At 41.9% G+C, this 14,571-nt stretch overlaps 1 protein-coding gene across 1 annotated transcript; it reads left to right on the top strand.

Moving 5' to 3' along the window:
• The first annotated feature begins 1,199 nt into the window (after window positions 1-1,199).
• On the top strand, window positions 1,200-13,754 carry tfeb (transcription factor EB). The gene is made up of 10 exons (XM_058631359.1): window positions 1,200-1,304; window positions 1,499-1,672; window positions 4,930-5,028; window positions 5,138-5,326; window positions 5,936-6,025; window positions 10,317-10,434; window positions 10,594-10,644; window positions 11,179-11,254; window positions 11,357-11,504; window positions 12,036-13,754. The coding sequence occupies exons 1-10, from the start codon at window positions 1,275-1,277 to the stop codon at window positions 12,618-12,620; spliced, it is 1,560 nt and encodes a 519-aa protein (XP_058487342.1). The 5' UTR covers window positions 1,200-1,274; the 3' UTR covers window positions 12,621-13,754.
• Window positions 13,755-14,571: the final 817 nt, after the last annotated feature.

Raw genomic sequence — 14,571 nt, 5'->3', positions numbered from 1 at the left:
ACCTCCAAATGTCAAAGAAAATGCACTCGCTGAATTGTGTGGTTATCATCAGTCTCTTGATGATGTGATATTTCTTTTGTGTTACATTATTATGATGGATTGCCTTTTTGATTGACTTATTTCGCTGATTTACATGGAGGATGAATCATGACTGTGTATAAATAAATAAATGCATAAATAAATAAACACATAAATACAAAAATAAAAGCATGTATAAATAAATAAATGTATAAATAAATAAATGCTTTACATTTATTTCTACATTTCTGTTCACCTACATTTATTTATTGTCATGTTTTGTCATCCATAGATTTACAAAGGATTTAAAGAACATTATATGCACTTGTGACACTACACAGCAGACTAATGTTCACACGGCACGTCTTCCTTTTTAGAAACCTGATATATTTGCAGTTATTTTAAGCCCAATACAGACATGAGGACACGGGATTGCGGCACTGAATGTTTATAGACACTTGGTAAATAGACTGGGGAGTCTAACCTTTTTAACAACTTGTAAAAAAGTTGATTTGTCTTTTTAGTCAGTAGAGTTTGTGTGATATGATTGGAAGACAGGTGATGAATCCAGCTTGCCCAGTGGTGCATCGAGGTAAATGTTTCAACCTGTAAGTAGTGTGGCACCAATGGAAAAGTCCAAGGTCCCAGAGCTGACAGGTGGAAACTGTTAGCTAAGGTCCAGCAAACATGTCCTCAACAACGACAACATTTTGTTTTATATAAAGCTGGAGTGTGTAACTTTTAAATAGGAACACATGTCCTTTAAAATCAAACCATTGTCAAAGGAATTCACTCAGTGCAAACTGCGTCAAACGCCACGAATGATGTGAAGGTGGAAGTGAACTTTAGGTTAAGGAATTAACCACAGCTATCTGAAACATGAGTGAGGTCGTGAGAATATGCAAAGGGAGGGCGGTTAAAATATGGACCTAGAGTTGTCCTTTCAGAAAGCCCTGCTCATGTGAGGCCTGGGGTAAGTCTCGGGGTTAGCAACAGCACCCGTGTTTTGGTGACATGAGTCACTTCTTGACCAACAGTAAGAGGAAGCAAACAGACTTATTTCATTAGTGTATTAATTGAGACTTTTACTTTCTCTTTGACTTTTGGGAATTAATCATTAATAAGCTGATGTTTACTTCATGACATTTAACATGACATTTCTTCTACACCCTTCTCCACAGCCTCCTCTACCTCTCGGGCTGGACTGCGGTGCACTGACGTCGGCTCGCCCTCCCCTGCCCCCTCGCCCCCCAGCAATGGCCTCACGCATCGGGCTGCGGATGCAGGTAAAACACCCCCACTGCACCGTACAGTATACATACATGCCAGCCTTTTGATTAGCTTTATTAGCTATTATTAAACACAATATGTAATGTGAGAGGAAGGTCGGGTGGTGTGCCAGTATTTGAAGGGCATCTACATATGGCAGCCAGTTCTTCCACTAATATGTGTGTGTGTGCATGTGTGTTTGTGTATCCAGCTGATGCGGGACCAGCTGCAGCAAGAGGAGCAGCGTGAGCGGCAGCAGCAGCACCAGAATGCAGTCCTGCAGCCGTACATGCAGCAGCGCATGGCCGGGCCACCTGCACCCACCCCTGCCATTAGCGCCCCACAGCAATACCAAAGCATGCAGGTCCCCGTGGAGATCCTTAAGGTCAGTAGGGACTGAAGCAGAGATATATACTGCCATATACTGAGTCCAGACCTTAACTGTCATGGATCATTGGGGGGGGGGGAAGCACGACTTGAGCAGATATTTGATGATGGTGAATGTAAAGAAAACTTCAGTATGTCATGAAGGTCTTTCTACAAGTTATGTGGTGTAATTATTGTGATCCTACAGACTTTGACTTTTATGCATCAAAAGAGATTACAAAGAGTACAACAGCTGACAGGGATCAATGTGCTGGTGGGTGTCTGATTAAAGATCAAACATGATGATCGTTGTTTGGAGCTGTGAGAGAGAGAGAGACGCGGAGAGAAGAGAGAGAGATTGAGCGTCACTTCTCTTGCTTTTCCGAGATGTCATCGTTCCTCATAAATTAGAAGCTGTTGCAAGTACAGTGTTGTTTCAAACCACTTTGATGTGCACAAATGTACTGTAAAGACGTTTCTGTACATGTGCTGTGAAGAAGAAACCGTGTGCCAATGCTGATGCTTACAGCTGCACACAAGAGCAGACCCAGGCAGTTACCTGAGTAAGATTTTTACATGTCTGAACATTCTGGGTAATATTGGCATAACACAGCTATTTTATTAGGGTCATTCACTGCCAGAATTATAAACTCATGTATTTACACAGAAAGTAATCAAGTGAATACAATTATTTATGTTGAACAGAAAGTTTCCTCCAGTTGTCTGCATTGTTGATGGGGTCGGTGCCCTAGCACCCCCTATTGATGAGTCACCACCGGTCCAGTTCCTTCATAAATACAAAATATTGGCAAAAAATGAATACACCTGTGGAGTAGATAGGGTTGCAAAGGGTAGCCTTGATATTCAACTGTGTTTGCATCAAAAGATTATACTACAATGTATTACTTACCAACAATATTTAAGTTCCCAGCCTTCAGTTTTGAAAATTTACAGTTTATTCTTTTTAATTCCCATGGAATGTTTCTAATTTTTTAAAATTCCCAGAACTTTGCAACCCGATGAATATATTATATCAAACCTAAAGGTGGTCAAACAAAAATTATCTTTATATTTTATATTATCTGATTTCTAATCCAATCAATTTCTCAATTACTCTCAATTACTTAAATAATTGTATACCGCTTTCCACAGCAGCCCCACAACCTTCCACATGAGGGCCTGCGGGGCTGCTGGTGCCAGTCCCAGCTGACATAGGGCAAAAGGCGGTCCATCGCACGACCAACATACAGAGACGAACAACCATTCACTCTCCTTGACACCTAGGGTCACTTTACAGTGTCCAGCTAATCTCTGCATGTTTTTGGACATGTGGGAGGAAACCAGATTTCCCCTAAGAAAACCCACACTCACACAAACTCCACACAGAAAAGCCCGGACCGGGACGTGAACCAGCAACCTTTTGCTGTGAAGCATAATTATTAAGTTACAATTATATTTAAATTTGCACCCAGTGAGTAATTTTCCTATGATAAATGACCTGAAAAACATGTGGTGTTAAAATTCCTGTTAGAGTGTGAATGCAGCCAATTTTCAATGACTGATTGAGGCAGTAAAATGAGAAAATCTATAAAGTGTGCAGTCTGCGGGAAAAATGCAACGAGTGCAGTAAAATGTCTGTGAATCACCTGAGGTCAAAATGTGCACTACAAAGGCAAACAGATTTCAGCTCGTCAATTGGCAGAAGAGGGAAAAGATGTTTGATAAGAGGCCTTTTAAAGACGAAGGAGGAGACACAAGAGCAGTGCGCGACTGAGGCTCCACTGGATGTTATAACCTCTCACACAGCAACATGGCCTCACACGGAAAAATCAGGGACAGATTTGTAAAAGGCAGAGAGAGAAAAAATGTGGTGGAGCAGCAGCAGCAGCACCAAGCAGTGAGGGAGACAGAGGAGGGAGGACGACCGGTAGATAAGAGAGGTTTGACATGTTGTGCGATAGGACAGACAAGAGCGATGTAGATAGTCTGAGTCAGAATGGGACAGATAAGGCTGAAGTGACATTCTGCCTGATTCCAAAGATGCCTCTGTGTGTCCTTATCTTTTATGGTGTGTGTTTACTGTGTATTTGTGTGTGTGTGTGGCTCTGTGCAATGCTCCTTTATATAGCTGTGTGTGTGTCACTTTATGATATTTTGAACTGTCAATCTACAGATCGCATCCACTTGTAGCGACTTACATGTTGACAGTTTACTCAGAGTGTGCATGCATGTGTGTGTGGGTGTCTGCGTGGAATGTTGCTTATGAAATCTCTGTGTTCGGGCTTGTCCGTATCTTTCCCTTCATGTTGTTGATAAGGTGAGTTGCGTGTCCACCAGGACAGACATCTGAGTCTGCCATGAGTCCTGTGCTGGGTTTCTTTGGACTTCACTGATGCTGACAGTGCTGGGTCAGATAGGTCAAACAGCTATGGGGTGGATAGTTGTTCCTCTACCTTATGAGAGCCAAACAGCTGACAGCCAGTCGTGTGTATTTGTTGGAAATTAGAATATATAAATATACAAAGTAGGGGGAGTGAGAGTTAATGGTTGTTGAAAAGTTTCTGGTTGTTTTTGTAAAAGAGTTAAATCTTTCCACTGTAGTAATGAGGAGTGGCCATCCTCTATACTGAGCTTTGCTCTTTGATGTGAAGGAATGAGGCTAACCCACTGCTCTTTGTAGCCACAGCACGGGATTTAGTGTAGCTTTACGCTTGTAGGCATTACTACTGTCTTTTATGTCAAATCACTGCCTCAGGGGACAGAGAGAACAGGTGTGTATCTGAATACTCAATATGTTGTGTGTTTTGTGTTTTAATACAATTTAAAAACTGCACTACCAAATACGTTTGTATAATTTAAAATGTACACACATTGATGGTGTTGGTTGGTGTGTATGTTATTGTTTCACTTGGGACATAAGTTGTGTCAGGAATCCAGATCATTTGTTTGTATTCAAGTAAAAGTAACACTACAACAAACAGATATTTTCATTGTTATTTAAACTTCTCAATTAATCGATTAATTAGTTATTTTGACTATAAAAATGGTCTTAAATCTATTGATGTCTACAAACGTCTTGTTTTGTCCACAAGCCAAGATATTAATTTTCCAGAGCATGTTCACATTTCAGAAGCTGAAATAACAGAATGTGTTTTTTTTGTTCAATTCATTATTCACTTAAAATGTCTAGTAGCTCATTTAGAAGTTTATAATAACAGATTTGTTGTTGCAGTGTCAGAATTGTTGGCCACTTTTGACTGTCCATCTTTCATACAGGTAGAGACTCACCTTGAGAATCCTACAGACTACCACATCCGCCAGTCTCGGAGGCAACAGGTGAAAGAATACCTGTCGACCACCTTCGCCACAAAACAGGTACTTTGTTTTGAACTCGTGGTTTATATTTTATTGTGTTATTTTGTCTGCATTCATGGTTTTAATTCTCTCTCTCTCCCTCTCTCACTCTCTCTCTCTCTGTCATTAGATGGTCCATGCAGTAGCCGGGCTGGTTCCACCCACTTCCCCCACAAAAATGGGACCCACAGGGGGTTCAGCATCTGCCCCCCCTCCCCTCCAGTCCCCGCACATGCGTACCGAGCAGCTCATGACTGGCAACAGTGCACCCAACAGCCCCATGGCCATGCTCAACCTCAGCTCCAGCCACGAGAACGAGGTAGTTGCCCGCAGGTCGGGCAGAAATCCTGCTCCCGTTATAAAGTACATTTTATAAGAAGCAAATTGAACAAATATCCCTAAAATATGATATAATTACACTCCATAAAAACTTACGAGGATTGACTATTACCTCGAAAGTGTCTTCTCTGCATTTTATGAATGTATCATAATAATTTAATTGGCTTTCAGGGTCTGTAAATGCGCTGGTGTTAATGTGTCTTGCGTACAATGTGTTGACTAACTTGACACTGGCTATAATCGGAATTTAAATGCCTTATTATGACCATGCAGCAGTCATTACAGCTTAACAAGTGACAGGGGCAGTACTCTTTGAACCGGGCAGACTTTGACCAACTCTCCCCGCCTACGCCGCTCAAACTTGCTTATTTCTGTGTCACAGTAGAAAATTGTTTCATCTGTTACCGAGTCCATCACATAGAAATAGTCTTTTCTCTTGAGTGCATGCACCTGAAGTTCCTGTGGAGGATCAGCTTTCAGATGCTTGAATGAATGTACGAGTAGTGACTGGATTTTCCTCCTAAAGTTTGACATTATGGTTCTTTTCATAATCACATTGCTAACGCTGTTGCCCTCCCTTTTTTCCCAGATGGATGAGGTAATTGATGACATCATCAGCATGCAGTCCAGTTATGATGATATTCAAGCGTACACTGACCTTGTGCAGATGCCCAACACAGTAAGTAGAACTACTACAACAGAGGGACAAAAGGTGCACTTTAACGCTCACTTGAGTTGTATTCGTTTATATGCCACATATAATTTGCTGTTTTCTGTTTTTGTGTGATTATGACCAAAGGGTACTCAAAACTTCCCGTGGAAAAACACTTTTTAAGAATCTAAATACCTTTGGTAAACTCTCAGTTGAATAGTTTTTTACAGTTTACAGTGTACAGTACAGTTCAATACTGGAGTAATTACTAAAAATTATTTCTATTACTCAATAAGAGGCTAGATAATAATAATAATAATTAAGAAACAAAACCATTTTTTAAATGTTATATCCTTTGGCTTCTCCCTCTCGAGGGGTCACCACATCAGATGATCTGCATATTTGATTTGGCATTGACCCCCCCATGGCTGTGGTCAATTTAGAATGTCCAATTAACAATGAGCAAAAGGGGATTGGGTACTTTGCTCAGAGTTACCCTAGCCCTTGACCTGGTTGGGAGTCAGGTAAGCCAAGTTCCCTTTCCGCTTGGCTATGAGCTGCCCTTAAAGAGAAAAACAATACAACAATAAACTACAAACAATTAGCAGAGGATGAAACCACAGAACAATAGAATAAGTAAGTTAGGATAGTCCATGACTTTACAGTGAGGCGAGGGTGTCCTAGTGTTAAAAGCCAGCGAGAAGAGAGAAGTTTTTGACTTGCTTTAAGGTCTGGGCAGCTCTCGCAAGTAAAGGAAGGATATCCCTATTTCCCCTAGCTTCAAGCACTCTGTCAGGTGCCAGACCATTGAGACATTTAAAAGCAAGTAATAAGATCTTAAAATTAATCCTACAGTGTCCCTGTCAGAAGGCGAGCAGCAGCATTTTGGACAACCTGTATGCTCCGGAGAGCCGACTGATCGGGACAAATATAGAGATTATTACAGTAGTCGAGAGGTAATGAAGGCGTGAATTGCCCTTTCAAGGGACTCCTTCACCTTGGCAAGGAGCCTTAATTGGAAGAAGCTTGTTTTTACTACTGAGCTTATCTTTTTCTCGAGTTTAAAGTTGTTGTCCACGCTCACAGACGTGTGAGAGAATGAGTTTAACTCCCTCCATGGAAGCCGAGCTGTTCCTGTCGCTCTCTCTCCCTCCCTCTCTTTTCACCCTTCATGTTCTTAGTTCCTGTCACTGTTATTAGTGATGGTTTTGCTGGTTGTACAGTTGTTAGACTTTTAAACCATGTGAAATGTACTGTTCAGTGTGTTCAGGCCAGTATTTATACCCTAAACGGACTTTCTTTGGCTGTCAGTCTGTCCTTGTCCCCAGGCATCCACAAACAAGCCAGCAAGCATAAGTGTTTAATTAAATTAAGTGTTTCGAAACTGTACAGGCAACTAAAAGGCTGGGTTTAAAGTATTTTTTGGAAGATCCTACATTGATTCATTAAGTTCTCAGATGGATGTGATTTCTTGTCCGTGACCACTAAGCTAACACCTGAGTCTGCAGATTTGTTTGTTACTTAATCATTTATGGTGTAGAACCAGAAATACTTCATAAGTCATAGCTGCTCACAACACCCTTATTAATCTAAACATTAATGTGTTAATGCACCAGGTTACAGAGATGCAAATTATATACAATTCACAGCGTTAGTTCTCTTTCGTAACCAAGCAAAATTGGTATGGAAACTTAAATATCTCTAAATGAATTAATATTGAATGGAATCGGGACCTTGTGAATCGGAATCCTATGGATAGCGGCGGTACCCAGCACTGCAGACAACATGTTGGATAAAGACCGTGCAGCACTCTGTGTTTGATGTAACAAACTCAGAAAATTAACAATTAAACTGCCAGCAGTTAGCGTTCAACTTGTTTACAAGACATTCAGACAGGGAGGGAGGTGGAGGAGGAGAGGGGGAGGCAAGGAAGGGTGGAGGGAAAGGGGGATGAGTGCAATTTGTGCAAGGGGAAAACAGGCTGAAAGTCCAGTTAGGGGAAAGTTCACTCTTGTTTGGTGGGGAGCAGAGGTAGAAGAAAGACAATCGTTGCTGCTGAGGTCATTCTCCCAGGACAAGGGTGGCAGTGGCAGAGAGATAGCCAGAGTTGGAGAGAGATAGAGAGAGAGAGCGAGAGAAAGAGAGAGAGCTCAGCGTGCTGCTTTTGCCTGTGAGAGAAGAAGAAAGAGCCACAACTCAGTGACGGAAGGAGAGGAAGATGAAGGAGATGAATAAGACGTATGCAATTGTGGAAGTTTTTGAAGGGGAACAGATTCAGCTGGTAAGACACTGAAGTTTTGTTTGTAAGATTGCTGTAATGTGAGCTTTAGTTGCTGCTGTGTGGGAGTTGGGTTTTCAGTCTGAGTGAAGCACAATTGAACTGATGCAGAGGCAGCTCTAACTCCCAGCCTTAGGTCTCTGATTATAAGATGAGCCACAGCAGGGGCAGTGAGGTGGAGGAGGGTTTCATAATGTATGTCTGTGTGTGTATTTGGGCCAGAATCAGGATTGTGTCTTCAATTTGAGTTGGTGTTGAACATCATGTTCAGTGCTACACTGCACATTGTGTGTATGTTAATGTGTATGCGTGTGTGTGTGAGAGAGAAACAGAAAAAGGAGTTTGTTTCGTGTAGCTTTATCTAACAGCATGTCCTCTGTGATTGATTTGTTAAATCTGTGTGTCTGTGTCCGCATGCAAGTGTGTGTGTGTGTGTGTGTGTGTGTGTGTGTGCGTGCGTGTGTGTGTGCGTGCGCACATGCGTATCATCACACTGATTGATTAGCTTAGGTGATTGATCAGCCCTGAGGATAATCAGTGTGCATGAAGCCAGCACACAATAGCCTGACTGAGATAGTTTCACAACATCTTACTGATGCGAGCAGTGTTTCAGTGTGACACATTGTTCTGACACACTGGAAACAACATTTAGAGCATTATTCTCAACTGACAGACCACTAAGTAAAACTCACCTGCTAATCCTGATGCGGATTAAAGTGGCAAACTGCATGGAATTCTTGGAATCTCAAAGTTCAGTAAGAGCTGGGAACACCACTGAATACCAGGCACAAGTGAGCAGTTTTACTATTTAAATGTGCGTGTGTGTGTGGATGGTTAAACTGAGCCATACTGAGTCCCAGTCATGTTTGTTTAATTGAGTTTTATGGTATGATGAGAGGCAGGCTCTCCAGCCAGGACACTGGAGGTCAGTGTGGTCGGGACAATGTTGACTTCAGAAAGCAATCATCTGAAGCATACAGTTCCTGTTACCCTCATATCCACTATTATTAAGGTCACCACCATAGTTTAAGATGTTATTTACTTTTTACTAAAATAGTTGAACGTGAAGTGTCACTTACATCACAGTACATCAGCAGTGGAAGTGCGGGTTATTGTGATGTTTTTTTTCCCCCCACACACATCTTAAAATGATAATGTAATAAATAGATTATAAGAAAATTGCATTCTCTATTTCCTTTTTGAGAAATATAACGGAGCGTATCATTTACATACAGAAGTCACCCTGTGTGAGTGTGTTTGATCTCACAGAGTAGCTAACAGATAAGGTACAGATACCTTATCTTTCAGGCCTCATTAGCAGCAACACATTTGCCCTCGCTCCAGGAAGAAACGACATAGTTCGCAACCGGGCATAAAAAGTCCATCACACTCGTTAAACCATGTCATTAAAAGGAAATTATGTTGTTTTAGGGGGGTCCATACCGAGCGACATTGCAGTTTTTACACAATGTCTAAAGTGCAAGAGTTAGCGAGACCTAGCCACGAGTGTGAGTTAAGGAGCTGGAGAAGGAGAGAATCATGCCATAAAGAGAGATAAGATAGATGACATGATGGTCAATCATTGCTGTGCATTTGGCAGGTCATCCTTAGGTGTGATATTATTGCATTATCTCCCACTATCTGCTCTTTTATGGCACAATAAGCACCAACACTGACCGTAAAGTTATTCGCTCAAGTGTGTGAAGCAGTAAATACGTCGTCAAAGAAAAGACTGATTATTTTGGATTCAACACCAGTGATTTTGATTAAATTCAACATTAAAATGAATATAATTTAATCAAAGACTCTGCAGAACCATTCCATTGTTCTTCCACTTTGATGAGATGGCAACCAATCCACTCACAGAGAGTAAACCAGTTATATGACATTGCATGAAGGCATATAGAATATTTTCAACCTTCTTGCCTTATTTCTACCAAACATCTATTCCAAATGCAGTATAAAGTTGCCATGTACAAGTACAATGTTGCCTAAATGTGTGTGTTTTTTGTGTACATGTCTGTCTGTGTGTGTGTTCAGCTCCCTCTGTCTAGCAGTCACCTTGATGTGTATACAGGTCCTGGGATGAAGGGGCCGGCCATTGCTACGACCAGTAACTCCTGTCCTGCCAACCTGACCATCAAACGAGAACTGTCAGGTGCGAATGTCGAGGTTTTGCACATTGTAGTACATTTGCACTTTGTAGAAACTGTTGTGACGTCATGTGGACAACTGTATTGTACGTAAAAAACTGATGAGACATGGTCACTCAGTCACAACCATTAGTTAATCACTTTTTGTTATTGCAAACACACAGAAGCCCGTGCAATGGCCAAGGAGAGACAGAAGAAAGACAACCACAATCTCAGTAAGTCCTTTATAAATGTATGCATGCCGTGTGCACACACACACACACACACACATACATGCACACACATCATAATATGTCCCTTGCAAAAACAGTTTTGCACTTCCTTGCTATAATTTAGCTGACATAGGGCAACTAGTGGGTGGATGGTTAACTTGGTCATTTTTGCTGCTCTGGCACTTAAGTGTAATTGCCTGTGACTGAGCGTGCACGCGTCTATCCCAGTTTGGCCTTTATAATATATAATATAGTAGAGAAAATAAAATGCACTGGTTTGTAGTTTTGTGATGCTGTATTAACCTGTGTGCCTTTGATTTATACTTGTACTCAGTCACTGTTACAGTCTGCGTTGACGCGCTCAAATTCAACTCTTGTAGTTTCAAGGTTCACAATCTATCAAGCTTACAGTATTTTATCTTCTGTCTTCTTCCTTTTCATGCCTTTGTTTCCTCTGTCCTACTGTGTTCATAATATATTTACCAGTGTCATTTCCTGTTTAATCTCACCCTCATATCTTCTTTTTCTCTTGAATAGTTGAGAGAAGGAGGAGATTCAACATCAATGATCGAATCAAAGAGTTGGGCACCATGATCCCCAAAACCAACGACCTGTGAGTTGATTGCTTTGCTGCTTTTTCAGCGTATGTGACATTGTTGAATGAATACCATAATTATATGTGGGAATTGTTTTTTTGTTTTTACTGTGTGCATAGTGATGTGCGCTGGAACAAAGGCACTATATTGCGGGCATCAGTCGAGTACATCAAACGCATGCAGAAAGATGTGCAGAGGAGCAGGGAGGTGGAAAACAACTTCAAAAGAATGGAGATGGCCAACAAACAGATGTTGCTACGCATCCAGGTAACACACAGACACACAACTTAACACAGCGGTGTCAAACTCAAATGACCTTTGAGGGCCAGTGAGCATCTAGTCTGGTCAATAGGTGGGAAAAAAAACCCAGAATATTCCATCATGATATTGCAGTAAAGATTTTCATGATAATTTCAAAGTAAAAGTACTAAAACATATTAACTCAAAATAGGTGTATTGATATCTAAAGCTGACAGAAATACATTTAAAATGATGTAAATAATAACATGGACATGAACTGTAACCAAAACACTAAACAAGCTTATATAAATGTAGGCCACACTGGTTGCTGCTGGCTATTACCGACGCATGTAAATAATTATTCTCTATAGTTCCAAAAAATAAACATTTATTCTTTCAAGATTCTTTGAACTTAAATGTACAATTCAGTCCAACTGAAACACTTTCTTATTCAGTCAAATATTATATATTATGAAATCATCATTCACGGTTGAAAAAACAACAAACACAGCAGCGAGTGCTCTGATATTAAGGATGTTGTCCTCTCACTGTGTGCAGGAGTTGGAAATGCAGGCTCAGATGCACGGCCTGGCCAACCCCTCTCCCTCTGCCATGAATCTGACTGACATCATGGCCCCTTATATAAAACAAGAGATCAGCCCAGAGGAGAAGCTTTCTCACCCTCAGTTACAAGTCCACCACCAGCCACATCACCTACCCCAGAACCAGGCTCAGCCCCAGGCCCCCCAGCAACACTTCCTTCCACAAAACCACCTCCATCCTCAGGGCCAGCCTCAGCCACAGCCCAGGCAGCTGCCTCCGCTCCCTCAGCACCTCCAGCACCAGCACCAGCACCAGCAGCCCCTGCAGTACCCAACTGTGGGCAGCTCCCAGGCCTTTGACTACGCCCAGTCTTTGGACTTATGTGATGGTATACCTGGCTTCTCAGACGGCATGTCGGAACTGGGCGAACTGGGTGGACTGGAAGGCCATGGGAGAAGAGGGGAGTTGGGCTTCCTGATGATGGATGAGCCCTTGTCCCCAATGGGCGGAGACCCGCTGCTCTCAGCAATGTCCCCCGAAGCCTCGGTCGACTCCAGCCGCAGGTCCAGCTTCAGCATAGAGGACGGAGACATACTGTAGACACGTGCGCACAAACACACACACACACTTACACAGAGGTGTCACATGGGGTGCATCAGTGACGGTAGACACATGTACAGCACATACGATGGAAAGGAAATCAGCCACCAGGCATCACACCAGATATTCACCCACCATTGAGTCACAACACGCGCACACACACACACACACACCGGTGACACTCTGTGGTAGAGTACGGTGTTAATGGTACAAACACAAATATGGTACACAGCTCTCTCAACTGAAAACATCTGCACTAACATACACAAGTACACGCGAGATAACGTCAAACTCTGCCCGACAGGCTGAGCATTTACACAGGGTGAAGCGACACTGCCTGGTCAGGAGTGTGCTTCCATGAGGGTGGCTCTGAATCATAATTGGGCAAGGGACAAAAAAACAATATTTAATTAGACTGAAATTATCAGATACAAGGACAACCGAGTGCATTATCTCACTTGATAGAGGTTAGTTATTTTCCCCTTTACATCCACCTCTTTTAGTAACCATAAATGATTGAGTGAACGATAGTGAGTAAAATGGAAATGGCGTCATGGACGTGCATGCATATTTTATCTGACGGAGACGCAGCGCTCTGTTTCTCAGTCTGTTTCTATCCCAGCTTACTTTAGTGCCTTCGGCGTTGGTCGTTTTGGTGTCAGACAAAGATCCTGTTTTCATCTTGGAGATGCGATGCTGTCCCTCAGTTTCCACGACTTAAATAATTTTTTCACACTGTGTCAGTGGCTTTTTTAGAGTCATCCCAATCTGTGAGGTGTCAAAATACTCAGGTACTGTATTGGAAACAGACGAGCAGGATCGTGTTAAGTAGAAACAAATGTTTACCTGGACTGTGTCAGGGTCATGATCCATCATCACTGTGCCTTCTGATTTGTGCAGCTGCTGCTCCTCATAGCCTCCTAAGTTTTATATGTTAGACATCGTGACCAGAGGTTAGACTGACTATCAAGCTCAGTTTTGCCTGTAAAAGCTTCAGTTTGCTTCTGTACCAGCGAAATAATTAGTAACACAGGAGCTAAGCTGTTAATCTTTCTGTCGCTATGGCATCGGTCAAACCCGGTACTGACATCCATCTTCATCACATCCCACTTTCTTTAAAAAAAAAAAAAGAAATACACACTGATGCTCTATCTCTTAGCGAAAAAGACAAATTATGTCTTTCATGAGTCTGACTGTACAGATGTGTCCACTTTCAGTTTGTGTGGTGAGTGACAGAGTTAAAAGAGACGTGAAAAGTCTCAACGCGCTACTCACGCCGCTGTAACATGAAAGAAAATTTGAAGAAAATCTTGTGACAATTAATGCTAATTGGTGTCAGCATACTGTGAAACTACAGGAAGTGGACGCTAATGCTGCGTTCACACCAACAACACTGCACCATTTTTGTGCAACAACAACCACCGGTGTCGATCGCAAGTCAAATTCTTTTCCAAAGTTGAACATTTTCAATTCATTGGTTGCGTTGGTTCACTTGAATTCGAAATGCACATCTACTCGCGTCTGCGTTGACTTGGTATGTAAACTGTAAACTATCCACTGCAGCACAAGCATTCAGACTTGTCCACTTACTCACTCAGGATGGAGGTTAATACCAGGTCAATGGGTCCATGTGACTCTGTGGGCCTTGTAGTAACAGTGACACGATGTGATAATAAAGAGAGAGAGAGACGGTTTGTGTCAGCTGACGGCAGCAGCAGCAGCAGCAGTAGTTGTAGTAATCACTGGAAAAATCACACGTCGCACACATTCACGCGCTTACGTTCAGACATGCCTTTAACGTGGCGTGTGACCACCCACTTCACACACGCATGCATTTTATTGTTCACACACTTGCACACACATATATACTGTATGTTTGATGTATATATATATATATATATATATATATATATATATGCCTTGAGCTGTTTTCAGATGAGCACATTAACAA

Source organism: Solea solea, chromosome 6, assembly GCF_958295425.1.
Source record: "Solea solea chromosome 6, fSolSol10.1, whole genome shotgun sequence".
Lineage (NCBI taxonomy): Eukaryota > Metazoa > Chordata > Actinopteri > Pleuronectiformes > Soleidae > Solea > Solea solea.
The sequence above is the reverse complement of the archived record's forward strand: the minus strand, read 5'-3'. Positions and strand labels throughout refer to the sequence as shown.